General features: G+C 56.2%; 11 protein-coding genes across 11 annotated transcripts; 5 read left to right on the forward strand and 6 right to left on the reverse strand.

Annotated features, from left to right (window-relative positions):
- On the forward strand, window positions 1-1,296 carry COL26b_000199 (uncharacterized protein; the record flags this gene model as incomplete). The annotated part of the gene is made up of 3 exons (XM_053173169.1): window positions 1-80; window positions 185-944; window positions 1,003-1,296. 3 exons carry the CDS (start codon window positions 1-3, stop codon window positions 1,294-1,296), a joined length of 1,134 nt encoding a protein of 377 aa, XP_053042875.1.
- A 1,685-nt stretch (window positions 1,297-2,981) lies between these two features.
- Window positions 2,982-3,780, forward strand: COL26b_000200 (uncharacterized protein; the record flags this gene model as incomplete). The annotated part of the gene is made up of 2 exons (XM_053173170.1): window positions 2,982-2,990; window positions 3,052-3,780. The coding sequence occupies 2 exons, from the start codon at window positions 2,982-2,984 to the stop codon at window positions 3,778-3,780; spliced, it is 738 nt and encodes a 245-aa protein (XP_053042876.1).
- A 131-nt stretch (window positions 3,781-3,911) lies between these two features.
- Window positions 3,912-4,862, reverse strand: COL26b_000201 (uncharacterized protein; the record flags this gene model as incomplete). The annotated part of the gene is made up of 1 exon (XM_053173171.1): window positions 3,912-4,862. One exon carries the CDS (start codon window positions 4,860-4,862, stop codon window positions 3,912-3,914), a length of 951 nt encoding a protein of 316 aa, XP_053042877.1.
- A 95-nt stretch (window positions 4,863-4,957) lies between these two features.
- On the reverse strand, window positions 4,958-5,390 carry COL26b_000202 (uncharacterized protein; the record flags this gene model as incomplete). Its single annotated transcript, XM_053173172.1, has 2 exons — window positions 4,958-4,982; window positions 5,053-5,390. The coding sequence occupies 2 exons, from the start codon at window positions 5,388-5,390 to the stop codon at window positions 4,958-4,960; spliced, it is 363 nt and encodes a 120-aa protein (XP_053042878.1).
- A 2,453-nt stretch (window positions 5,391-7,843) lies between these two features.
- On the forward strand, window positions 7,844-8,866 carry COL26b_000203 (uncharacterized protein; the record flags this gene model as incomplete). The annotated part of the gene is made up of 3 exons (XM_053173173.1): window positions 7,844-8,008; window positions 8,079-8,299; window positions 8,353-8,866. 3 exons carry the CDS (start codon window positions 7,844-7,846, stop codon window positions 8,864-8,866), a joined length of 900 nt encoding a protein of 299 aa, XP_053042879.1.
- A 356-nt stretch (window positions 8,867-9,222) lies between these two features.
- COL26b_000204 (uncharacterized protein) lies at window positions 9,223-9,958 on the reverse strand (the record flags this gene model as incomplete). Its single annotated transcript, XM_053173174.1, has 2 exons — window positions 9,223-9,781; window positions 9,846-9,958. 2 exons carry the CDS (start codon window positions 9,956-9,958, stop codon window positions 9,223-9,225), a joined length of 672 nt encoding a protein of 223 aa, XP_053042880.1.
- A 540-nt stretch (window positions 9,959-10,498) lies between these two features.
- On the reverse strand, window positions 10,499-11,233 carry COL26b_000205 (uncharacterized protein; the record flags this gene model as incomplete). Its single annotated transcript, XM_053173175.1, has 1 exon — window positions 10,499-11,233. The coding sequence occupies one exon, from the start codon at window positions 11,231-11,233 to the stop codon at window positions 10,499-10,501; it is 735 nt and encodes a 244-aa protein (XP_053042881.1).
- Window positions 11,234-13,738: 2,505 nt separating this feature from the next.
- COL26b_000206 (uncharacterized protein) lies at window positions 13,739-15,091 on the reverse strand (the record flags this gene model as incomplete). The annotated part of the gene is made up of 3 exons (XM_053173176.1): window positions 13,739-14,802; window positions 14,853-15,015; window positions 15,068-15,091. The coding sequence occupies 3 exons, from the start codon at window positions 15,089-15,091 to the stop codon at window positions 13,739-13,741; spliced, it is 1,251 nt and encodes a 416-aa protein (XP_053042882.1).
- A 3,969-nt stretch (window positions 15,092-19,060) lies between these two features.
- Window positions 19,061-20,029, forward strand: LGA1 (L-threo-3-deoxy-hexylosonate aldolase; the record flags this gene model as incomplete). Its single annotated transcript, XM_053173177.1, has 1 exon — window positions 19,061-20,029. One exon carries the CDS (start codon window positions 19,061-19,063, stop codon window positions 20,027-20,029), a length of 969 nt encoding a protein of 322 aa, XP_053042883.1.
- Window positions 20,030-20,659: 630 nt separating this feature from the next.
- COL26b_000208 (uncharacterized protein) lies at window positions 20,660-22,204 on the reverse strand (the record flags this gene model as incomplete). Its single annotated transcript, XM_053173178.1, has 3 exons — window positions 20,660-20,997; window positions 21,079-21,987; window positions 22,051-22,204. 3 exons carry the CDS (start codon window positions 22,202-22,204, stop codon window positions 20,660-20,662), a joined length of 1,401 nt encoding a protein of 466 aa, XP_053042884.1.
- A 1,497-nt stretch (window positions 22,205-23,701) lies between these two features.
- GPX1 (glutathione peroxidase gpx1) lies at window positions 23,702-24,312 on the forward strand (the record flags this gene model as incomplete). Its single annotated transcript, XM_053173179.1, has 2 exons — window positions 23,702-23,744; window positions 23,849-24,312. The coding sequence occupies 2 exons, from the start codon at window positions 23,702-23,704 to the stop codon at window positions 24,310-24,312; spliced, it is 507 nt and encodes a 168-aa protein (XP_053042885.1).
- Between the last annotated feature and the right edge of the window lie 145 nt (window positions 24,313-24,457).

Genomic DNA, 24,457 nt, shown 5'->3' on the forward strand with positions numbered 1-24,457 from the left:
ATGGTGAAAGAAACCAAGCTCTACGACCAACTGGGCGTCAAGCCCACCGCAACTCAAGATGAAATCAAGAAGGGCTATCGGTAAGTGACTTTCGCCCCTCACCTTCTCCCACTTTTTCCCCATCACCGCCCAACCTCAGCCCAATTTCACGAACAAGAGAAGCTAACCGCATCACGTGCAACAGCAAGGCCGCTCTGAAGTGGCACCCTGACAAGAACAAGGACAACCCGGAAGCCGCCGAGAAGTTCAAGGAGTGCTCCCAAGCCTACGAGATTCTCTCCGACCCCGAGAAGCGCAAAACATACGACGACTACGGTCTCGAGTTCCTCCTCCGTGGCGGCGGTGCCCCGCCTCCAGATGCCGGCGGCGCGAACCCCTTCGCCGGTGCTGGTGGCATGCCCGGCGGATTCAACTTTGGAGGCATGCCCCAGGGCGGTGGCGGCGGCGCTCGCTCATTCCACTTCAGCACAGGCGACGGCGGCAGCAGTGGATTCCGCTTCAGCAATGCAGATGATATCTTTGCGGATTTCATGCGGTCTAACACTGGCGGTGGTGGTGGCGGTGCCGGAAACATGGACGACTTTGCCGACATTTTTACGGCATTTGGCGGCGGAGGCATGCCGAGGTCCTCTGGCGGAAGGTCCACGCGCATGAGGAGCACTGGCGGCGGCTTTGACGCACCCAGACCGAGGGAAGCTACCCCCGAAGTTACGACTGTTGAGAGGCCTTTGCCGCTCACGCTTGAGGAGCTTTTCCGCGGCGTAACGAAGAAGATGAAGATCAAGCGCAAGACATTCGATGATCAGGGCAAGAGGACGACCACAGATCAGGTGCTTGAGGTGCCCATCAAGCCTGGTCTGAAGAAGGGCAGCAAGATCAAGTTCAAGGGTGTCGGTGACCAAGAAGAGGGCGGTCAGCAGGACTTGCACTTCATCTTGGAGGAGGTAAGTCGCACATTCCCACAACGAGATGAGAAGAAAACAGTGACTAACAAGTAAATAGAAAGCTCACCCGCTTTTCGTCCGCGAGGATAACGACCTGGTGCACACCGTTGAGCTGGATCTCAAGGAGGCGCTGACGGGCTGGAAGCGTACCGTTACGACCATCGACGGCAAGCAGCTCAACATCGACAAGAACGGCCCGACGCAGCCTGGCAGCTTCGACAAGTATCCCGGCCTTGGCATGCCCATCTCAAAGAAGCCCGGCACGAGGGGCGACTTCATTATCAAGTACAACGTCAAATTCCCCACGAGCCTTACGCCCCAACAGAAGCAGAAGTTGAGGGAGATTTTGTAAGCGTTTGTTACGGCATGGATAGAGATGTGAAGCGTGCGTGAATGAGCGGCTTGGCGCCGCGATGAGGGGATGAATTGGGGACGACGGGATGTTTATCATGACCTGGAGTTTTGGGCGTATTGAGCTTCGGCACGGTGGGCCTCTTTGAGCATTTCGCGTAGGCTATTGCGGATTGGTCTCTTGTCAAACGAATGCCTACGGATGAGTACATAGGTATTAGGTAATTCTGAGATTGAAAAGGAATTATATGCATTCATGTTCAAGTGCTTGTAACGAGTGATATGCACGACCATAACTCTGTGTCAATGCCTCCACGTACAAAACGAATGCTTTTCAGAGGCTGCGAAGTTGCATCGCAACTGACTCCGAAACGAAAAGTCACAACTCAGCGAATGCATCATCGTCCAACCTCCCTTAATCAGCGAACATCCGGAGCGAACTGTCCGACTGCATGGAAAGCTACCCCAGTCTACGAAGTGCCATCAGAGAGCCGGTCCCGGGATGTCCCCTCCATCTCGGCCGACGAACTGTCATTGAGTGTAAGTGGGACCGAACCTTCCCTACATGTATCCGTAGCGCTACCTTGTGTATGTAAAATAATGGAGTGATGAAGCCTGCCCAACGTCTTGTAACGGATGACTTGGTCGGGTAGCGTCCTGTATAAGTACGTTGACGGAAACAGACGATGCCCCGGCTGGAGAAGAGGGACGACATGATTGGGACGCTGAAGAACGCAGGCCGGCAGCGAGTACCAACGCGCCGTCCAAGCGCGTTTTTCTTCTTGGGCTTCTTCACCTGCTATGCACGTTGTGCTGTTTTACCCGGTTTCCCCGTCACTTTTCGGCTTAACCTTGTGCTTACTGGCCTTTTTCTTGGGACGTGGGGAAGGGAGGGCTGCTCGGGGTGAAGGTTTGCGGGCGGGTGCGGGTTGCGGGTGCGGCGTCGCACTACCTATCAGGGGAGGGGTTATCGGGATTGGTTCCTGTGCCCCGAGGCTGATGCCTCTGCCATGGTTGCATTTGCATGTCGATGTGGAAGAGGGATTTAATTCTTCTTTTGGTTATGAGTGACTTGCATGAGATACAGCAGCCGACGGCTCGAGGTTGTCCGTTGCCGTGCAGAGCCACATGGCATGAGTGAAGTGAGCCGACGAGAGGCCGGAGGAGGACGGCGCCCCGCGGTTGGCTATGACGACACTTCACATGGGCCTGGAGTGTTTTGGCGGATGGAGGGGTCGTTTGGCGACACTACTTTGCCCGTGGGGAGGGGTAATTGGGGTGGGGCGGTGCCTGCGGTTCTTTGACAAGCCCAGACTCGGGAAGGTCCTCCGCGAAGAGAAGAAAGGCGCGGTGGTGTTGCGGCTTGTGTGGTGCTGGAATTCGATTGGGAGAGCAGGCCCATGGAATTCCATCCGGGCTTGCTTGGGTTTCCCGGGAGAATTGTCCGCGTTGGCTTTTTATTTATTATTCCCTCGTTCCCCGTCATCTTCCTAGTGTGCCTACCTTAGTTCTGGAACCCCATCTTTTATTCCCCGACTCAGCGTCCCCTTTGAAAACGCTGCTTTCCATCGAGCATTGATCCTAGACCTTGCAAGGTAAGCTTTGGTAGAGACCGCAGCTCTCGAACCCCGCTCTCGTCGACTGACAACAGATCTAACCAGACAAGACCCGTAAATACCGCCCAACATGCCTCAGGTAAGCAGAATATCTCTTCCCTTTCCTCGACGGGCAAAAGTGGGAATCTCATGCCTTGCAGATCACAACGCTCCTCTTCGACTGCGACAACACGCTCGTCCTCTCGGAGGAGCTCGCCTTCGAGGCGTGCGCGGACCTCATCAACGAGATCTGCAGCAGCCGCAACATCGAGCAGCGCTTCACGGGGGAGTCGCTCATCGTCGAGTTCGTCGGCCAGAACTTCCGCGGCATGATGCTTGGCCTGCAGAAGCGCTACGGCTTCGAGATGACCGACGACGAGCTCGAGACGTACGTCCGCCGCGAGGAGGACGCCGTCATCGCCAAGCTCAAGGCCTCGCTGAAGCCGTGCCCGGGCGTCGACGAGCAGTTGGAGCAGCTGCAGAAGGGAGGCAAGTACAAGCTCAGCGTCGTCTCGTCGTCGGCGAAGCGCAGGGTGTGGGCTTCCGTGGTCAAGGTCGGGCAGGACAAGTACTTTTCCGAGGAGGAGACCTTCAGCGCGGCGACATCGCTGCCGAAGCCCACGAGCAAGCCCGACCCGGCCATCTACCTGTGGGCCATGGAGAAGCTGGGCAAGAAGCCCGAGGAGTGCGTCGCGATTGAAGACTCCAAGAGCGGCACGCTCAGCGGCACCCGCGCCGGCATCAAGGTCATTGGGTATGTCGGGCCGTACCCGGAGGAGAGGAAGGCCGAGATGGAGAAGGTGCTGCGGGATGCTGGGGCGGTGGTCATTATGCAGGAGTGGAGCGAGTTCCCTGATGTCCTGGCCAAGATTGAGAGTGGGAGTGTTTGACTAGCCGGCGGTGAGAAGGCTTCTCTGTGAGAGGGCCGTTTCCTTTGTGGTTGCTCCAGCGGCATTCTGGCCGGAGGGTCTCGGTGAGGCATCTACGCCTACATAGAGGTAGAATTTCGCTTTAGACGAATTCATCTCCTATCCATGAGGAAGCTGTTCACGCTTTGCAGAGTGGCCCTATTGGCATTGGCTTCAGGGTACGTGGTCATGATAGTTCCCAGCCTGACGCGGATCATGTCCTTGTTGAAGAAAGTCTTGGAGTCTGCCGCGCGGTAGTTGCCCTCCTGATCGAAACACCAGCAATAGACGGCCAGCGCCGCACCAATGGCCAGGTCCTTGCCCGTCTCGCACGCGAACACGACGCTACCGTCCCTGTTCTCGTCAAAGAATCGCGATACGAAGGCGCAGACGTCGGGAAGTGCCTGGCGGAGGTTCCGGCTGGCGACCTTGTGCTTCCCGAGGTCAACCTGCATGTGCCTCGAGGATTTCACCCACGTCTCGCGCTGTGTCACGTCTTGTGTGAGTGCGACCCTGCACACGGCCGCTGCGTCCTCGGGTGAATCAGAATCATCGTCTAGGGGGAGGGGGCATACGGAGATTTTAGGGGCGACCTCTTTCGGGGCCGTGGTCTTGACGGTCTGCTTGCTCCTGGCGACGAGATCCGTGACGAGAGCCGGCAGGTCCGCCTCGGGCGCCGAGAGGAGCGTGTCCACGTTGGACCAGAAGACGTCCGCGGTGAGACCGAGGGCCCAGTTCTCCGTGTCGTCGCCGGCGCCCTGAATGTAGCCCGCTTCGGAGAGCTCCGTGCCGGCGACGCGGCGGGACGAGGTCAGGCAGATGACGGGGTGGTGATGTTCGAAGACGGTGGACGTTTCCGAAAGGGACGTTTCCTGGGTGATCCAGAAGGGACGGAGAGGCTTAGAGATGTGGGCTCTAGCAGTGGACAGGTCGAGGTTGAGGGCTTTGAGGGAGGCGAGGAAGGAGGGGAGGAGGGCTGCGATTTGGGAGTGTTCTGAGGCCGAGACGACGTTGGGAGGGGTGTGAAGGAGGGATGATTTGGGATGGTCCTGGAAGAGGGCCATGTTGAGGACGGTGCACCATACTGGGATGGTTTTGCTGAGAGCGTCGGGCATTCCTGAGGTTGTTAGTGAGAATAGAAGCAAATGAGAATGGAATCTTACTTTTGCCGCGGCGGGTTGAATCTACGATGATGCAGCTGGTGTTGTCAGTTTTTGTACTCCCGTATCATGTAAGTGTAGCACAAAGCCTCACCCATCATGTTTTCCTATAACCTCAAGCAAGTGCAGGTTCAACCTCCGCGTGCTAAACTTCCAGGCATTGGTGTGGCCGTCGGTACTCTTGAAGTAGGCGCTCGCCGCCTTCTCCTCGGGCCGGACGTACCAGCTCCCACACCGTTCATTAGCCACAAGGGGGCGGTTGTAGCACGTGGCGACCTCCTTCACGAACTCCGCATCTTGCTTGCAGGAGCGCAGGCGGTTCGCGATGGACAGGTTGGACCGCTTGAGGTCCGTGAGGATGTGCGAGAAGTTGTGGTTGGCGGTCGTCGGGAAGATGATGTCCGACAGGGCCGGTGACGTCGTATGGGCCATGGCTTTGTGCAGGTTGTAGGGGCTTGGGATGGCTGTAGGTGAGGGATGTTGTGCGTGGGGAGGGGACCTTCGGTGTTGAAGCTTCACGGAAATTTCATGTGTGGCAGTGTCGTGAGATAGATGCACTGTGTTAATGTGGGGTTTCTATGGCAAATACAGTACACTCAGCACTGTCGACGTGAAGTTTCCAGCGATTCCCAACGCAAGTCCATAGTGAATTGAAAAAAAACTGAACATGGAATCTCGTGAGTTCAATCAATTGACTGATGAGGGATGATGGTCAGGGGTGAGAAACAAGTGCGATGTCGCCTTAGACATCCAAGAAGCCTCCTGGTCTGTGCAAAAATTCCGGCGTATTCAGCCGCAAGCTAGGGCATATTACTGACATGCATCAGATGTCTGTCGTCGTTCAGAAAGATTCCGAACGATTGCGCCAGAGCTGACAGTCATGTTAGACGGCCTGTAGACGGACATAATCGGGAATGCCGGGTAGTCGAAAAGCATATCATAAGGCTCAACCCGGCAGCACATATTGACAACGCGCAATCACGGTGGCTCGCGGAAGCCAAGCAGCGGGACGACGTTCGCAGGCAGCCAGATTGTATGGAGATGTCTTTTATCTCAGCAGCGGGAGGGACGTTGGGCGGCAAGACTTACGCCATGGTATCCACCGCGACTCTATTTCTGCGCAGGGAACTCAGTGCGCACCCAATGACTGCTGTCGTTGGTGTCAACCGAGTGCCAATGTGCAAAAGGCTTGCCGCGATGGATGCACCCTGGGGTCCGTGAGTTTGTAGACCTAGGTACGAAGTAAGCTGATGGAGAAGAACTGAAGTGAGATGCCCGGATCTCGCATCCATCCGTTTCGGGGGTTGTCTTTCTTTTCTTCTGGCCGCCTCTTCTCCCTCAGGTCCCTCGTACGAGACAACAGCGTTTGTGTCCAGGCAACGCGAGACTGGGTGTTTCCAGTTTGCGGGGGAGTGAGGTCGAGGTCGTATCTGCCAGCCGGGCGCCAGCGGACGACGCCCGGTCCATTTGCTGACGCTGTCGCTGTTGGTCGACCGACGACTGGCTGAGGTGAGGTGACTGGCTCTGCCGCGACCGTCAAAGGAAAAACGGAGGTTCCATTGTAGCCCCGCCGCTGCAGGTTGTCATCATTGACGATCTTCCCCCTTGCCTCGCCTCCGCGCATCACCCCAGAAACCAGAAAGGAAAGCCTCGACAGTGCGGCAAGGCACAGCAGGAAAATCAGGTAATCAAGCTTGGAAACGGCGGCGACGGTTGCTACGGGCGAGAAACGGCGGCCGCGATAGTGGTTGGCTTGTACCAAAGTACACCCTATCTTCTGTTTCGTTCATCAATCCTTTCAACCTAACCTCGAGCGTCTTACCGACGGTACCTGTTCCCGCCGCCGTAGGGCCAAAGGCAAAAAATAGGACGAAAGAGAAGTCGAACTGCCCCGTCCCTGGACTGAACTATCTGCTCGGGAGGCGTGGCTTGCAGGGGTCTGATGCTCAGCTGCTCGCGGCTCGAGGGCTGGGATTCGCTGCCTATGCAGCAGTGGCGCAGTGAAACCCAGCGCTTCAGTGGCTTGGTTCAACCGAAGTCGCAGCCTGTCCGCGTTGCCGTCTGCGCTGCGCTGCGCTCTGCTGCGTGGGCAGCGCCCCGATCCCGTGGCAGCCGTCCCATAATTCCGCGTGCTGGGCTGCATTTACGCAGCACTAGCGAAAGAGAGCCTCCCTGGAATCAACAAGAAAGACTCAACTCATGATGACGGGACACTGTAACGTAAAACACGCTGGACACTTACTGGCCGGGAGGAGCTCCAAGGGCCCACCCCACTGCCGGCGGCCACACTGCACCCAGTGCACTCAGGTCCACTAACACTGCGAGAGGTAACGAGTCGTTGCCCACTGAATCCACGTCTCGTCACTGCCGCAGTTCAACGCCCAGTCCAGCCGGGGCTGTTTCGTTTTAAACAAGAGAAAAAGGCAGACGCGTCCCCGACGACCACAGTCCCAGAAGTTGCTGCTGCGCCTGATTGACTTTTCTCTCTTCCACCGTGTCCCCATCCTTCTGAACCTTTCTCTCCCGTTCAACATCACCATCGTCGCCGACAGCATCGTCACCCTCTTTGGTCCCAGATTCATTCATTTGAGAGCGGCCACTGCATCATTAAAACGGTCCTCATCTCCCACCTGATTGGCCACCCCACCTGGTCCTGCAAACTTGGGTCGTCTCGCCAAACCCGTTGCCGAGCCGGATTGAGTTTGATCTTTATTTAGTATTAAAAAAACAGCAGGGGAGCTGAAGCCCGATAGCTGCTCACAACCTCCCCCAACCCACCACCTCCAGGCTTCCCCTTTCGAACGAATCGATCACCAAACGCAGCTTGTTCAACACTGCGAGATCAACCGAACACCTATACCGAACCGACCGACCGAACCACGACAATGTTCGGAAACCTCGACTTCGACCCCGAGTACGTCCCCGGCGTCAAGCTGGGCCTGCACATCTTCCAGTTCATCCTGTCCTTCGTTATCTGGGGCTTGGAAATTGCTGTTTTCAGAGCCGACAATGCAAAGATCGTAGGCAACAATGGCTGGACTTTTGGAGTGGTCAGTAATCACCCTGATGATGCGACGGGCTACATCTCGAAGCGTGCATGCTGACAGTTTTGCGACACAGTGCTTCCTCTCTATTCCTGCGTGGATATACCTAATTATGGCGCCCCGTTGGCCGAGAACCCGAAAGCTTGCGAACCCCTACGCCATGGTCATCGTTGATGCCGTCTTCACCATCATCTGGCTGTCCGCTTTCGCCAGTCAGGCTGCCTACAACACCGCCAACCAGTGCGGTGATGCTTGCAACCTCAGCAAGGCCATCGTCGGTCTTGGCGTTTTCGTGACGTAAGTTTCTGCGACGCATGCTTGCCAGTCCTGTTGCTAACGGCAAGTCCAAGCCTCTTGTTCGGCGTCAGCACCTTCGTCAGTCTCTACACCCTCAAGCACTACCAGTTCCACGGTAGTCTTCCGGGCTATGACAAGCAGAAGATCGCCGGCGACAACATCGACCCCGATAAGGCTGCTTTCTCTATGGCCCCTCACGACGAGGAGGCTTACGCCCCTGTCAACATGGACGACCACGCCGACGACCATCCCACCACCGGCGCCGGTAGCAACTTTGGCAGCTACGGTGACCGCTACGGAAGCAACTCCGCCTACGGAGGTGTCAACTACGGCCCCGAGGACGACGACCCGAACCGCTACGGCTCTCTCCCCTCGCGCCAGAACGCCGCCATGTTTGACAGCGAGACCGAGTACCACTCCCAGCAACCGCACCCGCACCCTACCGCCTCGCCTGCAAATGACCCTTACTCCTCGTCTACTATCCAGCCCTACACTGCCGCGCCCGCCTACGATGACGACAGGCCCGCTCAGTTCCCTGCTGGTAACTACGACCGCACCATGAGGTAAACGTCTCCCCAGTGGGGAACGAGTTGAGTTGAGACACAGCGGCAGGGCCACGGCCTGCCAAATTGTTCGGGGACCGAGTCCCGTGTTCACATAGACAGCTTGGGTTTTTCTTTTGGCTTCGGCTTAGGGGGTGTTGTTGGCGTCCCATTGTAACGGTATTCACACAGAAGATACCAGGCATGAACTAGGTAGACATCAATTTGATGGCATGACGATACATTTAGAAATAGTCATTTCGTGTACCAAGTGAAGTGATATTTGCAGGTTTTTGTTTTGGTGAAAACGCCGTAACTCCAGGGAATATCTTCCAGGCTTCCCCGCCATGCTACAACCCCTTTAGACGCATTCTTTTCCGATTAAGCCTTTCCGTGAAATCTCCTCAGCCTACGAGCGATATCCGCCGAGGTCTGCTGCATCGGGTTCAGCTTCCGGTCCCTCGCCATGGCCTCCGCGTTGTCGCCGTGCTTCGCAATCAACCTCTCCAACCACTCCTTCTCCTGCTGGCTCATGTGCCTCGGCTTCTTCAGCTCTCCCCTCGACGCCTCCTTCTCCAGCAGACGAATGACCTCAGGGCGGCTCTCGTCGTCGATGCCGCCCCACTCTTCAGTTTCTTCCTCCTCCTCCTCCTCGTCAGAGTCCGCCTCGATTTCGTTCAGCGGGTCGTTGAGCGGGTTCGCGCGGCTGGACTTGGAGTAGTGTATCCTGACGATCTTGCCGTTCTCGTCGCGCTCGATGCGCGCCTCGTCGACGACGGCCTGCTCCATCGGGGCGATGTCGAAGGGGCTCGGCGCCGGCTTGGCGGACTTGAGGCGCTCGACCTGGGAGAGCGTCTTCTCGACGCCGCCTGTCGGGTTGCGCAGGCGGGCTGTGAGGCCTAGGCGGCGGTAGTTTTGCGTGAGGGTCTCCTTCTTGTTCCTGGACGGGGAAAGAATTGTTAGCTGTGCTTGCGCGGGCTGGGAGAAGAATGGGGGGGACGAACCAGTTCTTTGCGATGATGTCGTTGCCGAGGGGGTTGAGGAGTTTCTTGGGCCTGTTGGGCTGCCTGGTCTTTTGGCCGGCGCGGCGCTTTTTCTTCTGGAGGTCTCGGCCCATTTTGCTGGAGGTTGTGCGACGGGTGCGGTATGGTGATGGGTTTACAGGTTGGAGGCGATGGCGATTGGTATTGAGGTTTTGGCTTGGGAGTTGACCTTGAATTTTTTGAGGTTCTTATCTTATCGGGTGGGAACTAGTCCTGTTTCGGACCAGCTCTCTGCGACACACCGAAACCGACCGAGGATGGCTCGGTGAGCAGCTTACAGCTCCATCATCTCACTCTAAGAAACAAAAAAAAACGATACATCACGCAAGATTTGTGTTAAATTTTAGGCAGAGTAGCATGTTCTAAGAGAACTTCTTACTTTTCACATGGGCCTACTCTTCTACGGTGCCGATTTCAGGATCGCATGTCATCGTCACACAACTTACACTACCCCATTACTAGGCTTCAGTTTAGAATTTTCCCTCTCTAGAGTTACGTATCTGATGTAGAAGCGTATGCTTTAAGTGCATATAGGTTGAGCTTTCACATCAAATACGTAATTCCAGAGAGGGTATAGTAAAAGTGTTTGAATCATCGACAGTCTATGAACAACGTCAAATGGCAGCTTGGATGGACCTCCTCGTATCCCACCACTTCCCGACCATGTCCGCGTAAAAGTGCTGGTACGGCCCCGCGTCCTCCTCCATCTCGACCCTCCCCTCGTCAAAGTGCCACGGCTTGTCCTTGCCGATGAAGTGCAGGATCTTGTGCTCGTCGCGGTACCGCAGCGCCGCGGGGATGTAGAAGCGGTACACCTTGTGCATCTCCATGTTGTACGTGAAGCTCAGCCGGTACCAGTTTCTCTCTGCGCTGCCCTCTTTTGCTTCCTTCCCCGGCCCACCCTTGGACTTCTTCAGCAGCAGCGTCGACGGGTGGTTCCGCGTGCCATCACCAAAAAAGACGTTGAGCAGACCCTGATCCCCGCCGTCGAAGGAGTCAACGTGCGTCGCGAAGGCCGTGAGCTCGGCAAAGGTGGCCATGTCCGGGCGGGGGAGCATGACGCCGCTGTTGAAGCAGTCGGGGAACCCGATCTCCGGGGCGGCGGCGAAGGGGATGTCGAGCGGCAGGGAGAAGAGGTGGTCGAGGTTGGACATGACGAGGGTGTCGGCGTCGAGGTAGAGGACGCGGGTGAACTGCGTCAGGGACCACAGCTGGACCTTGGTCATGGTGGCGTGCAGGTCAGGCCGGCCGATGAGGGAGAGGTTGTCCTTTGTGAGGGCCGTGACGGTGGTGACGGGGATGACGAGGTCGAAGACGGATTGGAGCTGGGAGATTGCTTTGGTGGACATTGTGGAGGGGGTTACGAGGACGCAGAGGGGGAGGGGGGTTGATGTTTTGCGGAGGGACTGGGCGAGGACGGCGGCGGCTTGTGGTGGTTAGTTTGGGGACGATGGGAGGGGAGTTGGGATAAGCGTACCGACGACGTAGCCATCGTTTGTTACCAGCTTTGGTGTGTTAGTCACTGGATGTCTATGAGAGAGGGGTGTGATGCTTACCGTGCAGTACGCGGTGTCGTATGAAGGGATCTGGAGGCTTCCCATGATGCTGGACTAAGTGTTGGTATTATCTATGCTCTTGTAACACTAAGACTAAAACAGTGGTCTAAAGATGCTGTTCTCTAACGACCAATATCTGGATCTTCGGAAACAAGCAGCTGGGACAAGCTATATAGATAGCTTCGAGACACAAACAAGCTCAAAGCATGTCCCTCTATCTTACCAGTCAACGTCAGGGGTACCTCGAATACCCTACCGGCTCTAAGCCCAGTTCAGGATCATCAATCTAGGTATGATGCTGCATCAACCCCGTCAGATGTTTGGAACGGTGGGGTGTAAGCCATGTGTGCCCGCTAGCTCCTCTACGGGTCTGCCAGCAACACAAGTTACTGCATAGTATGCAGCCTCCAGACCATCTACCACATGTCATGGTGTACTTTCGAGCTATGTTCCTGGGGTAAGAAGACTTGATTGCAAACGAGGCATTCCATGTCTCTGCCGTACGCCACTCAGCACGGGATGTCAAATAGTCACCCATGCCGCACGTCGGCCGCCAGCAAGGAACCAACCAGAGTTCTCTACGCCGTAGCTCTCGCCCAAGGGTGAGGAGATAAGTTTGAAACCTTGCTTTGCTCGTCCTTAGATATCTACGCGCGCCCTGCTGCCCAGGAGGCACGATGGTAGTTTCCAGATAGGGGGGCGTTGTCAAAAGGACCCCAGGGTTGGACATTGACAATTGTCGGCGTCGTGATTGGATGAGATCGCCGAGTCACAAAATCAAACAATAAACGATGCCCCTCGGGAAACGTTGTCGCCCCGTCCGGACTATTCCTTGGTAGGGCCCTCCTTGTCTTCATTCAGATGTAGACGCGCGGGGTCGAGTATTAGAGACCAGACTGCAGATGAAGCTTTACTTTGCTTGGGCCGGCCGTCGAAACTTTGGGGGTTCGGCACGGATGGTTCGGTGTCGAAACGATGCTGGCGGGGGTCGCGGTCAAATCTTTCCGCAGGTAGAGATGGGATGATTGCGCAGCCTCCACCTCGAGGGAACAGTAAATCGGAACCCAAACTTTGAATTTCTGATGTCCAAGCTTCTTGTTGGATAGGGCATGGTGTCAGGCAGCCTTACGGCGCTTGTCAATGGATCAAGTGCATACCGGATGGCTGATTCGCTATGCTTTTGTTTTGTTCCCTATTCTGTGTAGTTTACTCTATCGTGTTACTGATTCGCTATGCCATGATTCGCTATGCCATGCCCAGGAGATGTGGGTTTGACAGGAACGATGCGACGGACAAGCCACCGTCGTCACTGGCAAGAATCCTTCCACGAGCCGTGAACGGTACTTGTTGCAAGTGGCCTTGATCACAGGCTTGTTCGTCGAGGGGGGATGGTCCAGGGGCCAAGCCACACGAGTGAAATTTGCTCGCAGGCTGGGCAACTTTCTTTCGTATCTGCTGGCCCGCTAGGCTCAATGAGGAGATAGGAAGTCAATTGAACGTTGAGACGGGCGGCTTTTGGGGTAATGTAACCCCTCAATCAGGGAGACGGGTTTTTAGACGGGCAGAGCTCCTGCAGGGCGCGAGCAGGAAGACCGCCTGTCCGGTTTCTGGGTAATTCGACATCCATCTTGGTGGGTGTTGATCTCTTGGTCTAGATCCATGTTAGCCATCGCGTCTTGGTCAAGCTGGCCGGTTTGTATGGGGATGCTGTTATCTAACCGCCATATCTAAACACCAGATGCTGAGACTGGGTTTTAGGGTGTTCTATCGAGGACCCGAGGTACCTCGGGCGGCAGACCTCCCCGAGACCGTTTGCGAGGTAGACTTTAGGTTGGCATGCAGCTTGCTCCGCGGGTGCCTATGCCGAGATTATGTGTGAGACTGGCGGCCGTTGACGATCACGTGAGGGCACTTACATACTTCGACTGCCAGGATCGTATTGGTTCCTCACCGATAATGCCATCAAGGTGTCCTGGATAGTATTCTTGGCCTTCGAGTGTTAGTCCTTTTATTTGTGGATAAGTAGGCGTGTGAGGGACCTGCTCTCCCTATTATGTGAAGTTTGGCGGAGAAAAGCACGTTCGTTCTTTCTGCAAAGTCCTTCGCCTGTGGACGTACCCTAACTGTCTTTCGATATTGCAGACAGCTTCGGAGAGCCAATTCACAGTTGGGAGAACATGACGATCCAAGTTACGTGAAGTCCTCTGATCATCATTTAAATTTTATTGAACCGCAAAGCAGATGGTATATAAATCCCTATGCACATATCCACAAATCATCACTCATCATAAAACCCACTTACACCAGCTTCCACACACCGTCGTTGATCTCAATCTTGATATCACGGTTCTCGTCTATGCTCTTCCTGCCGGCGTGCAGAATGGCAGTGGTAGCAATGGTGTTCTTGAGAGTGGGCAGACCCTTGGCGTCCAGGTCCTTGGGCTTCAGCTGGCCAGAGTTGACTTGCCTGCAGCCGTCGACGAACTTCTCGAGGGAGATGTATCCGTAGCCGGTTTGGCCGTTGAAGTTGCCGTCCTCGTCGGGGGCGTAGCGCATGTAGAAGGGGTTGTACCACATCAGCTGGCCAGCGGAATCCTCAGCGACGTCGTAACCTCTCTTGGCCTGGTCGACACGGATCTCGCCGTTCGCGGCGAGGTAGTGGAAGTACTGGTTCGAGTGAACACCGGCGCGCTGCGGTGCGGTCCAGCTGGCGGTGTAGACACCAGTAGCCTTCTTGCTGGGGTCGCCCTTCTTTTCCCAGTGAACGAGAACGGAGATGGTGTCCTCGGTGGCAGGGTCGCAGCCGAGATCGGTGGCAATACCCTTAGAGCCAGAGGCAGAGACCTTGACGGGAATGAAGCCTTGCTGGGTGACCATGGACTCGCAAATGTCGACGTGATGGCTGTTGAGGTAGTAGGAGATGTCGGAGTCAACTCCGGCCCAGGCCTTGAAAGTCTCGAGCTGAGACTTGGGCTGAGACATGTAAGAGTAGAAGTAGTTGAAGTCACCGAGCTTCTGGGCCTTGAAGCGGGCGTCGGAGTAAGCGGGGTCGAAACGCTTGTGGTGCTCGATAAAGACGTAGACGCCCTTCTTCTCGGCGGCCTCGATGAGAGCCTGGTGGTGCTCGAGCTCCTTGACAGCGGGCTTGGTGAGCAGGACGTGGATGCCGCGCTCAATGGCGTAGAGGGCGATGGGGTAGTGAGTGGTATCGGGTGTGAAGATAGTGATGGCGTCACCGGGCTTCAGGGCGTCAATGGCGGTCTTGTAGGAGTCGGGGTCCTTCTTGTCGTTGGCAGGGAATGAGTCGAAGGAGGTATCGAGGCCGTTATAGACCTGGGTGATGTTCTTGTTGAGATGCTCCCCTGCGTCTGGTTAATGACTGACGGCCGTGGTCTCTGTGGATTAAACGTACTGATGGCAGGGAACTTGGTTCCGTTGACGCCGACCATGCCCAGCTGGTTGACCTTGCCTCGCCTCCTCAGGTCGAAGAGAGTGAGACCGACAACACCAACCTTCTTGTCGGAGCCAGAGGCACCACCGCCGACAAAGCCGGTGGTGTACTCGCCGGTACCGACCTGGAAAACGTCAGCTTTAGGTGATCTGGATGGCCAGAAGCATAGAACATACCATCAAGACGTTGAGCGGCTCCATTATGACCGATTCTGAGGATTCAATGGCTGGAAGATTTGTGTGAGGAGGGGAGGAAAGTTTGGGGATGGAGAAGACGAGATCCTAAAGCTGGAGAGCAAGCGCGTGGGCCACGGTCTATTTAAGGGAACTATTTCCTAGGCCAAGCACAGCGTGAGCTCGGGCGATCCACGAAGGAAAAAGTACGCGACAGACGTGACAATGGGCAGCGGCAAGCGGGCCAGGGATGTTTTGGATGAAGCTCGCCCCAAAGGCTCCAGTCTCCAGCCGTCTTCAAGGGTAGCTCCCGTCTGGTAAGGACGAGGTAGCTCCTCCACGTCAAGGACCCGGAAAAATTGAGGGGCAGGAGGGGAAAAGACAATTGGAGGGATTTATCTGCCCCGCACGCCGCCGTGCACCAGCTTCCCAGTCCCCGACTGCTCTGATACCTTTCCGTGAGATTTCCGTAGAGTATCCGTAGGTGCGTATCGTTAGACGATTTTGCCTAATTGACGTTGGTCTCGGCGCTGCGCAGTTGTGCAGATGTGGCCTGGAAGACACATAGTGGTATGTAAAGCACTGGAGGATGCCAGGGCGTTGCATTCATTCTTCGTCACCAGTGACGAAAAAGTCAGGCATACGACCAGGCGCAACGCTGGACCAGTGGATGTATTCGATGGTAGCTGGGAAACGCATTGTAGCTAATAACTGGGGACTTGGTGCCGCTCCCGAATGGTCAATACCGAGCACGCCCGAAGTCGTCGCATCGTACCCAGGCGCCGGTTCACGGAGCCCCCAGTAGCTGGCGCATGAAGGTTCACGCCAAGGCCATGCCCAGTTCGCCAACTCGTGGCATGGCTCGGAATATTTCGAACCTGTATCTGCGAAATCTTTTTCTTGTGTGCAATTGGTACCCTTGGAAATGACATCCCACAAAGGTCTGCAGCGCGCTTCTTTGCGGCGAGGCGCTGAAGATGATGAGACTTGGAGGGGCAGAAAAGAAGGAGGGGTGAGGGGAAGGAGGAGGGGGAGGGGGAGGGGCTTCTCCAACTCTGCAGTGGGGCTGAAATGGGGCTCGGATTCCCTGCTCTCAAGCTACGCAGTGGCTGGAACCAATGGAGAATTATGCCGGTTTTACTCATTGAGGCGAGTGAGAAAAAGAACTGTGTCCTGTTGGAGCAATTCACGCCGGTAATGCCCTCGGCCATGTTTGCTTTGAGCCAAAGCCTTCAGAACATCAACACAGAGATCCTCAATGGCCGAAGAGAATTACTCTCGGTATTAGCAGTAACAAGCAATTTCTTGGAACAATTCGGGAGCGAGCCCTCGTTTGAAGTTATACCAATTCGCAATTGATAAAAGTCAGCAGATGGGAAAAGTGAAGCCCGTATCCAGAGAAAAAGGTAGCTCATTCGGAGCCCAAATGTTGCAGCGGTCACGGTTGCTATGGCCAATTCCCCGCCCCCACGTACAGCCTCCACCCCGTTTGCCCCGCAATGCCCCGTGACATGGATGCCCGCTGTCGTGGAACGGTGTGTCCCTCGAACGTCTTCCGGAGTGCGCTAAGACGCGAAGTTGGCCAAGGATATGTGTCTTTCACTGTGAAATATGTGTAGGACAGGCACCTAGTAAACAGGGCATCGGGCTCAGGACGGTTGAAGACGGCAGAGTCAGTTGATGCCGCTTTTCTGCGATTGACCGCTGCAAAGTTGTTGCATCAACTGTCTCGAGTGTTTGCGAGCCAATGTTACTTCTTCCATGGTCTTCTATTTTTGTTACTCAGTAAAAGAAACATCTCATACTTTTTTATTGCAGTTAATAACGTCTTTTCGGCTAAAAGCGACCACCCGCAGGTTTCCGCGCGTGAGGTTGTGTTTCAGTACCGGGAGGCTTCACACAGAGAACCCTCAGAGCCTTACATACACAGTACCTTAGGTGCCATGAGCGTCAAGAATCGGTACAGAAGGCCAAAGTACCTGCAAATTTTGGTGTTCCAGGAAGATAATACAGGACAGTTCCTTCAAGTCGCTAAGAGAATACTTGGTGCAAATGTCGTCTGCGGATATCTTCCCGTCAGGACAGGTCCAGGCTTGTCATGGCTAGCTCGATGCCCCTCGTGCCCCTCCATTCCTGCTCTCCAACCCTCGGACTAATGCGCCAGACCCCACTTGCCTTGCCAGAAAATCAAGCGTTGCTCTCATTGGCGGAATATCTTCCTCGCAATTTCTCCGTCCAATAAGAGCATCTCCATTTTCCATCACGTCCGACCTCTCCTCCAACAGCAGACCACTCACCACCGCGATTCCGTCCGACTTCGACACCTTTCCAGTGGAACTGCACTTGTCCAAAATCTCAAGCAGTCCCCAGACCATGCGCCGCAGTGTATTCTACTTGCTCAACAATTGTTGCCCATTCTGACTTTGCACACCGGCTACCAGCCATCAACGTCACTGAGCCGGTCTGCAACCCGGCCCGGTCAGTTGCGGCACTGAAACATGGACCAAGGGGACTCGCTCTGCTTGCTTCTCTGTCCGTTGTCAGCTTGACGCATGTTTTGCTGACCGCAGAAGTGTATCGATCAACTGTATCTCTTATTGCTTTGGTGGCTCGGCAGCCCTGCAACTCACCGCAGCGAAGTCGGGTTTCGCGTCAACCAACTCGCGGGTGGTTTCTCATTAACAGATCAAGACCTGTGACGAACAAAAATTTCATGTCATGCACCTCAGGCGAGCAACACCGAGACGCGGCAGCCAATGGCCGGAAGATGGCCAGGCACCTCCGTCTTGCAGCTTGCATGTCCCACTCCACGCTAATGTCCAGGCCGGGCCCGACAAGCCTTGCGATGTGTGGCACTACGGCTTCTCTTCCAATGGCAACCTCGTCTTCATTTACCGTTTCCCTTCGCTTCCAACGCAGCATTTCTGAACGGACCATCAGCCCGGACTCGCAACGGGCTGCCTCAGCGCAGATCTCGCCGCGCCGGCCGGGAAACATCTGCCTCTATTGGCGCAAACCACTTCGATGCGCGGTGCAGAATCTGAATCTATCTTTTCCAGCAGATCCCACGGCCAACACAGGGCCACAGATACAGCTAGATGCATCGTCGCTACCGTCTATTACCGGGGCCCACGGACCATGGACGTGGGTATCTGGCCTTAGCTTGGGCCAGCCCGGGGCATTTGAGGGGATCGAGGGAAGTCCCTTGTTGTCTCGGATGCTGCTCGTCTTGTGACGGCTTTCCTCCAAGACCAAGAAGCCCCCGCGATTTACGACATCCCTAGGGAATTCCCCGGATGTCACAGCGTCAAGTGTTGGCCAGTACCATTGGCTTTGTGCAGTAGGGAAATAGAAGGCACTTTGAAAGCTAACATGAGTCTGCCGGTTTCCGTCTCGACAATCTGCCATGTTACACCCAAGGCCGGGGTACATCTGCGTTGTCCGAAGCCCTTTGGGTCGCTTAGATGCTGACTACAATCCCGATGTTCAACATCACAATTCAGGAACATCAACGCTTCGGCGATGGATTTCCAGACTGCCCCTCCACCCCCAATCTCCATCTTTCTTAGCGTCCTGCTCCTCAAGTTTCCGATCCACGTCCCCCCCTCCCCCAACCGGGGTGCAAGGGAGCACCCATCCCAGGATGGCCGGCCCCGTAGTACATGCTGTTAGCTCCTCCGGTCTTGGCCTCGACTCAACACGATGTTCGATAGTTCGGGCCAATGTCCACACGAGCAGTCCCTCGCGACACGTCAAATATTTATTTCCAGACTTATCCCACCCCACGCAGGCAGACGCCTGCAAGCCTATCAGCTCATGACAAACCTTCCTCGCCGCCTCTTTTTCTCCTCTCGTATAAATATACCTTCCGCCTCCTCCCACTGCTTCTCCCGTCCTTTCACCCCTCATTACCCCTCCAAGCTTGTCCTGCCTGCCTTCTACTCCCGGCCAGTCTCTCACCACCTCTCCTTTCTTCACACACATTCTCAGCCCATCATGACTGCTTCCAATGGTAACGCCGCCCGCCGCGGCCTCCCCGTCGGCATCTACGCCCCCACCATGACCTTCTTCAACCCTGAGACGGAAGATATCGATATCCCTACCATAAAGAAGCACGCTGAGCGTCTGGCCAAGGCCGGTCTCGCCGGTTTGGTTGTTATGGGCTCCAACGGCGAGGCTGTCCACTGCACACGAGAGGAGAAGGTTGCCGTCACAAAGGCCACCCGTGAGGCTCTCGACGCCGCCGGCTTCCAGAACGTCCCCGTCCTGATCGGTGCCACCGAGAGCAGTGTTCGCGGCACTATTGAGCTCTCCAAGGCCTGTGCTGAGGCTGGTGCCGAGGCCTCCCTCATCCTCCCCCCTTCATACTACCGCGCCCAGGTCGACGAGACCACCATCTACGACTACTTCGTCGCCGTCGCCGACCAGAGCCCTATCCCTCTCGTCCTCTACAACTACCCTGGCGCCGTCTCCGGCATCGACATGGACAGCGACCTCCTCATCAAGCTCGCCCAGCACCCCAACATTATCGGCACCAAGTTCACGTGCGGTAACACTGGCAAGCTCACCCGTGTCGCACTGGCTACCGACGCCAAGACCCCCTGGTCTGAGGGCTCTGGCTACATGGCCTTTGGTGGCATGTGCGACTTCACTGCCCAGACCCTTGCCAGCGGCGGCAGCGGCATCATTGCCGGCGGTGCCAACGTCATGCCCAAGGTCTGTGTCAAGGTATGGAACCTATACGCCGAGGGTAAGCGTGACGAGGCCATTGAGCTCCAGAAGAAGCTTTCCCGCGGCGACTGGTTTCTGACCAAGGCTGCCATTGCCGGTACCAAGGGCGCCATCCACAGCTACTTTGGCTACGGTGGATACCCCAGACGTCCTCTCAGACGCCTCGAGCAGGCTAGGACTACCTCCATTGAGGAGGGCATCCGTGAGGTCATGGAGATTGAGAAGTCCCTTTAAACGATAGACTCTCTCAATGTTCTTATGATAATTTACACAAAAAAAACACAAGTGCGGGTGACCAGTTCCGGCATGGCAGGTTGGTGGGGCATAGTGACCACCGATCACGGCCGTGGTGGTCCGGGCTACGATCTCGGGTCAATACCCGGGACGATGATACCCCGAGGTCGTGGTAGCCCCGTACCAGAGTTCGCTCAAAAAATAAACCATTCGGGTTGGCATTTTGTCGATAGTTCGAACAGGGAGTTACGCTGGGATATTTACGATTGGGATGATGGGTTTTGCATTCACCGGGCCTGTGCAGGTCAGGCTAGCGGTGCACCTGATGACTAGCATCCAAAGGACTCGTTAATAGATTTATGAAATCATGATTTTAATGTTTCCGCGCCGAATAGTGATTTTAAAGTCATGGTGCTTCGGCTGTGCTCATGATTGAGACTCGATTTAGAGTAAATGACATCAAGGGACGAAGCTCTGTTTAATGCAGCTGTTCAGAATTCCAAGTCCTAAGGGTAAATTTAACGTCATCAATCATTCATTCATCGCATGCTGTCTAGTGTCTATTAACCTCGCCCAGCCGTATTCTGTCCCTACCACGGGTGCCACTCAAGGACTCGTGATAATGCCCGTCTAACATTTGTATTTCCTGGGGTCTAGGGTGGAAATGTCGGAGCTGGTCGCCTTGCCGTCCAGTATGTACTCCGACATCAGTTTGCCCGTCGCAGGCCCGTTCTGTATTCCCCAGCAGGTGTGTCCAGACGCGACCCATATCCCGGGGACCGACGTCGGGCCTACAAGCGGTCCATAATCGACTTGAGGCAGGTAGCACGCCTGCTTGGCCTTGATCGGGGCGGCGCCCAGCGCGGGGCTGAAGGTGGCGATGTAGGATATGATGTCGTCGCAGTTGGCCTCGTCGACCTGGACTTTGTCCGCGGTATCTGGGAGCGGGACGTTCTTGTCCGGTTCACCTGTTGCACGCCTCCGTCAGCCATTCGTCCAGATGCATAAGGGGGAGGAGAGAAGGAACTTGCCACAAGCGTAAACCTCACCAAAGGGTCGCGCGTAGATCTCCGGGTCGACAACCCTCTTGTGCCTCCTCTTCTGGCCCTTGCTCGCCCGGTGCTCCGGCACGAAATCCGCGGGAAGCTCGATGCTCGTGAACACGGCGTACGGGCTGACGTCGGCGTTGTAGACTACGCTGTGCGCTCGCAGCCCCGTGACCTTGCATCCGGGGACCAGCCGCCCCGTCCACGGCCCCGCGGAGACAACTACGTCTGTGACATCCTCAATCGTCTTGGTTTCGCCGGACTCGCGGTCGAGGTACTCCACGCTGTGCAAACCAACACTGTTCGAAGAATGGATCTTCTTCATCTGCGCCATAGTCCGCACCTCGACGCCCTTTTCCTGCGCCAGCGCCGCGATGGAGGTCGTGAAGTGGAAGGGGTGCACCTGCGCCGTCTCCGTGGCGCCGGGGGAGCCCATCTCTGCGTACGACGTCACAGCCCCGCGGTCGATCCAGTCCAGGTCGCGGGGGAGCACCGACTCCTCGAGCAGCGCCTCGGCCTTCTCGTCCTGCTTGGGCAGCTTCTCCCAGTCCTTCTCCTGCGCTTCGTCATTTGCGCCCGGTGCGATGACACCTGGCTTGAGGGCGGCGGTCGCTTGTCTGATCTTTTCGAGCTTCGTCTTGGATATGCGCGCCTCGAAGCTGCCGCACTGCACGCGGCGGTAGCCCCATCGCTTCTCACCGCCGTGCTCCTCAGCGAGCTCCTTGTGGAGGCGGTAGGACAACGGCACGAGGCAGGAGGGGTAAGCCCAGAGGGCGAGCAGGCCGCCTGCCTTGCCCGAGGCGCCGGCGGCGACGGAGGACGCCTCGAGGACGGTGATGCGGTGGAGGGCGGGGTTGTATTTCGGGTGGCGGGTGAGGAAGTAGGCTGTTGTGGAACCGATGATGCCGCCACCTGTGGACGGTGCTTAGCTTCAGGGGCGCATGAGCAAAGGGAGGGAGGTGGTGGGAGACGTACCGACAATGACGATGTTGCGCTTTGCTTGGGGGTCCATTGTTGGAGGTTGAGGGAGGTTCAATGCCTCTTGCAGGAGTTTGGCGCGTTGCTGCAGGGCGGACTTTTTTGATTTGGATTTGGCCGTTGACGGAGGCTTCTTGACGGGGGATGTCATTTCGGTGTCGTCACCGCGGGGCCGGGTGAGCTGCGGGCTCGGTGGTGTGGTGCTGTGCTCAGGCGGGGTAGATTTCCGTTATCGATAAAGCAGCAGCGGGGTGCAGCTGTTGGCCAGGGCGGAATTAACAATTACCAGTCGACTTGAGTGGTTCGAGACGGGAACAAGCTGCGGGATTGAGAGCGATGCTCGTCCTCGGGTCAGTAATTGGCCCGAGAACATTGGCTGAGGTGACTGCAAGATGGGGATGCAAGCCGTCCAGATCTGGAAATCACCTCGGCGGGAGTTTGTTGGGCGCAAGTCATATCGGGGCAGGTGCTTTATTGATCCGCAGCTCTACGTCCAATGAGCAGGTCGGCGCCGAGGAGGATTGAGCTTAGTCCAATGGGATGTGGGCGGCGATCCAATGGAGCGGGATGCCGTGCACCTTCGGTCTAGTTGCCTCTAGTTGGAGTCATCGGCCGGGACGGAAGACCCGGAGCTGAGAGGTTCTGTTCGTGACTACGCCGAAGAGAGGAATTGAAGAGCATCAGGGACCCGGTCCAGATCCAGACTGAACGCAACGGACTCGGCGACCGGGACAACGCATTGGGCCGATTGGATCCACTCTCACATGACAGCTTCGCCGGCATGGGAGGTCTTTGGGAGTGAAGTTTGTTGATTCTATCATATCGCACCATGTCTATTGAGGATGTGGCGCAACATTGTAGGTGTGAGTAATGAATAGCAGCACCGTTTGGCCATCACTTGCTGCAATTAGTAATCCGGAACACCCAGAAACCAAAGCTGCGACGTATCCGTACTGTCGACGTCCGGGGCAGGCTGGAGCGAAGCTCGAACAAAAAAGCTCGGGTCAGGGGTCCCGTACCGAGGTCGATGAAGAGCGACAGGACCCTCCCGCCTCAATCGCAACGGCCGGGCCCCACTCCTGACCGAGACCCCGTCACAGCCGACAGCAGCCCTGGCCAGTTGCATCCTTACTGAGTAGTTGTTGGGCCCCTCCAACTGTGTAAATAGTTTAGCGGCCAACGAACGCTGAAGGCGATGGAATGCAAATAGAAGTCCAGGGTTCCATCACAGACACAGCGGCAGTGCAAGGCGTGCACGCCCCGTGCGTCCGGGCCCCATTGGAAACCGGATTGAAACTTCGTCCCGGCAGGACGAACATCCAACACAAATGTATACAAGTACTACCGTTGCTCACCTACCGATGCATTTCATCGTCACGCGTGGCATGTTTCGTCGCATTACTACACATACGTTCCCGACTTCTCCCTCCCTTAAACACGCTTTTCCTCCGCAGCTTGACCTCCCGCCTTCTTCCAACCTCGCAAACAAACTAATCCCAACCTCTGTACCACACGTGTGTTTTCCCGCCCTGCCGCAATCCACTGCGGAACCGGCGCTGTAGTGTGCATACTGACGACATTCCGATAGCGGGGTAATTTCTTTCTTGCGAAAAAACAACACAACCACAGCATCAAAACATTCGCGACAATGGCTTCCGCGACCAAGTTCTACGACTTCAAGCCGCTTGACAGTACGTCACGTAACCTCTCCCACGCGCGCGCTCCCCCTGACATTGCCGCCTACCTGCATCCCACCCCAATCATGCATTGCTGACCACATCTCCCACCCCAACAGAGCGCGGCCAGGAGGTCCCCCTCGCCGATTACAAGGGCAAGGTCGTCCTCGTCGTCAACACGGCCTCCAAGTGCGGCTTCACCCCGCAGTACGCCGGCCTCGAGAAGCTGTGGAAGGACATCAAGGAGAAGCACGGCGACGACTTCGTCATCCTCGGCTTCCCCTGCAACCAGTTCGGCGGCCAGGAGCCCGGCTCCGACGACGACATCCAGAACTTCTGCCAGGTCAACTACGGCGTCTCCTTCCCCATCATGCAGAAGACCGACGTCAATGGCGACAATGCGAACCCCCTGTTCCAGTGGCTCAAGGAGGAGAAGCCCGGCATCATGGGCCTCAAGCGCATCAAGTGGAACTTTGAGAAGTTCTTGATCGGTCGTGATGGCCAGGTCAAGGGCCGCTGGGCGAGCACCACCAAGCCCGAGAGCCTCGAGAAGCCCATCCTCGAGGAGCTGGAGAAGAAATAAGTGCGAGCGTGAAAGAGTGACCAAATTGATACCTTGTGTGTGAGGAGACGAGCTGTAATGATGCGGCGTGATAGCTTGCTCTGGGGAGAATCTGATGATATGAATCAATAGAATTATTGCCTAATCCCGCTGGCGACGTGATGCA

The sequence above is a fragment of the Colletotrichum chrysophilum genome (genome assembly GCF_026319265.1).
Source record: "Colletotrichum chrysophilum strain AFK26 chromosome Unknown scaffold_1, whole genome shotgun sequence".
Classification (NCBI taxonomy): Eukaryota; Fungi; Ascomycota; class Sordariomycetes; order Glomerellales; family Glomerellaceae; genus Colletotrichum; species Colletotrichum chrysophilum.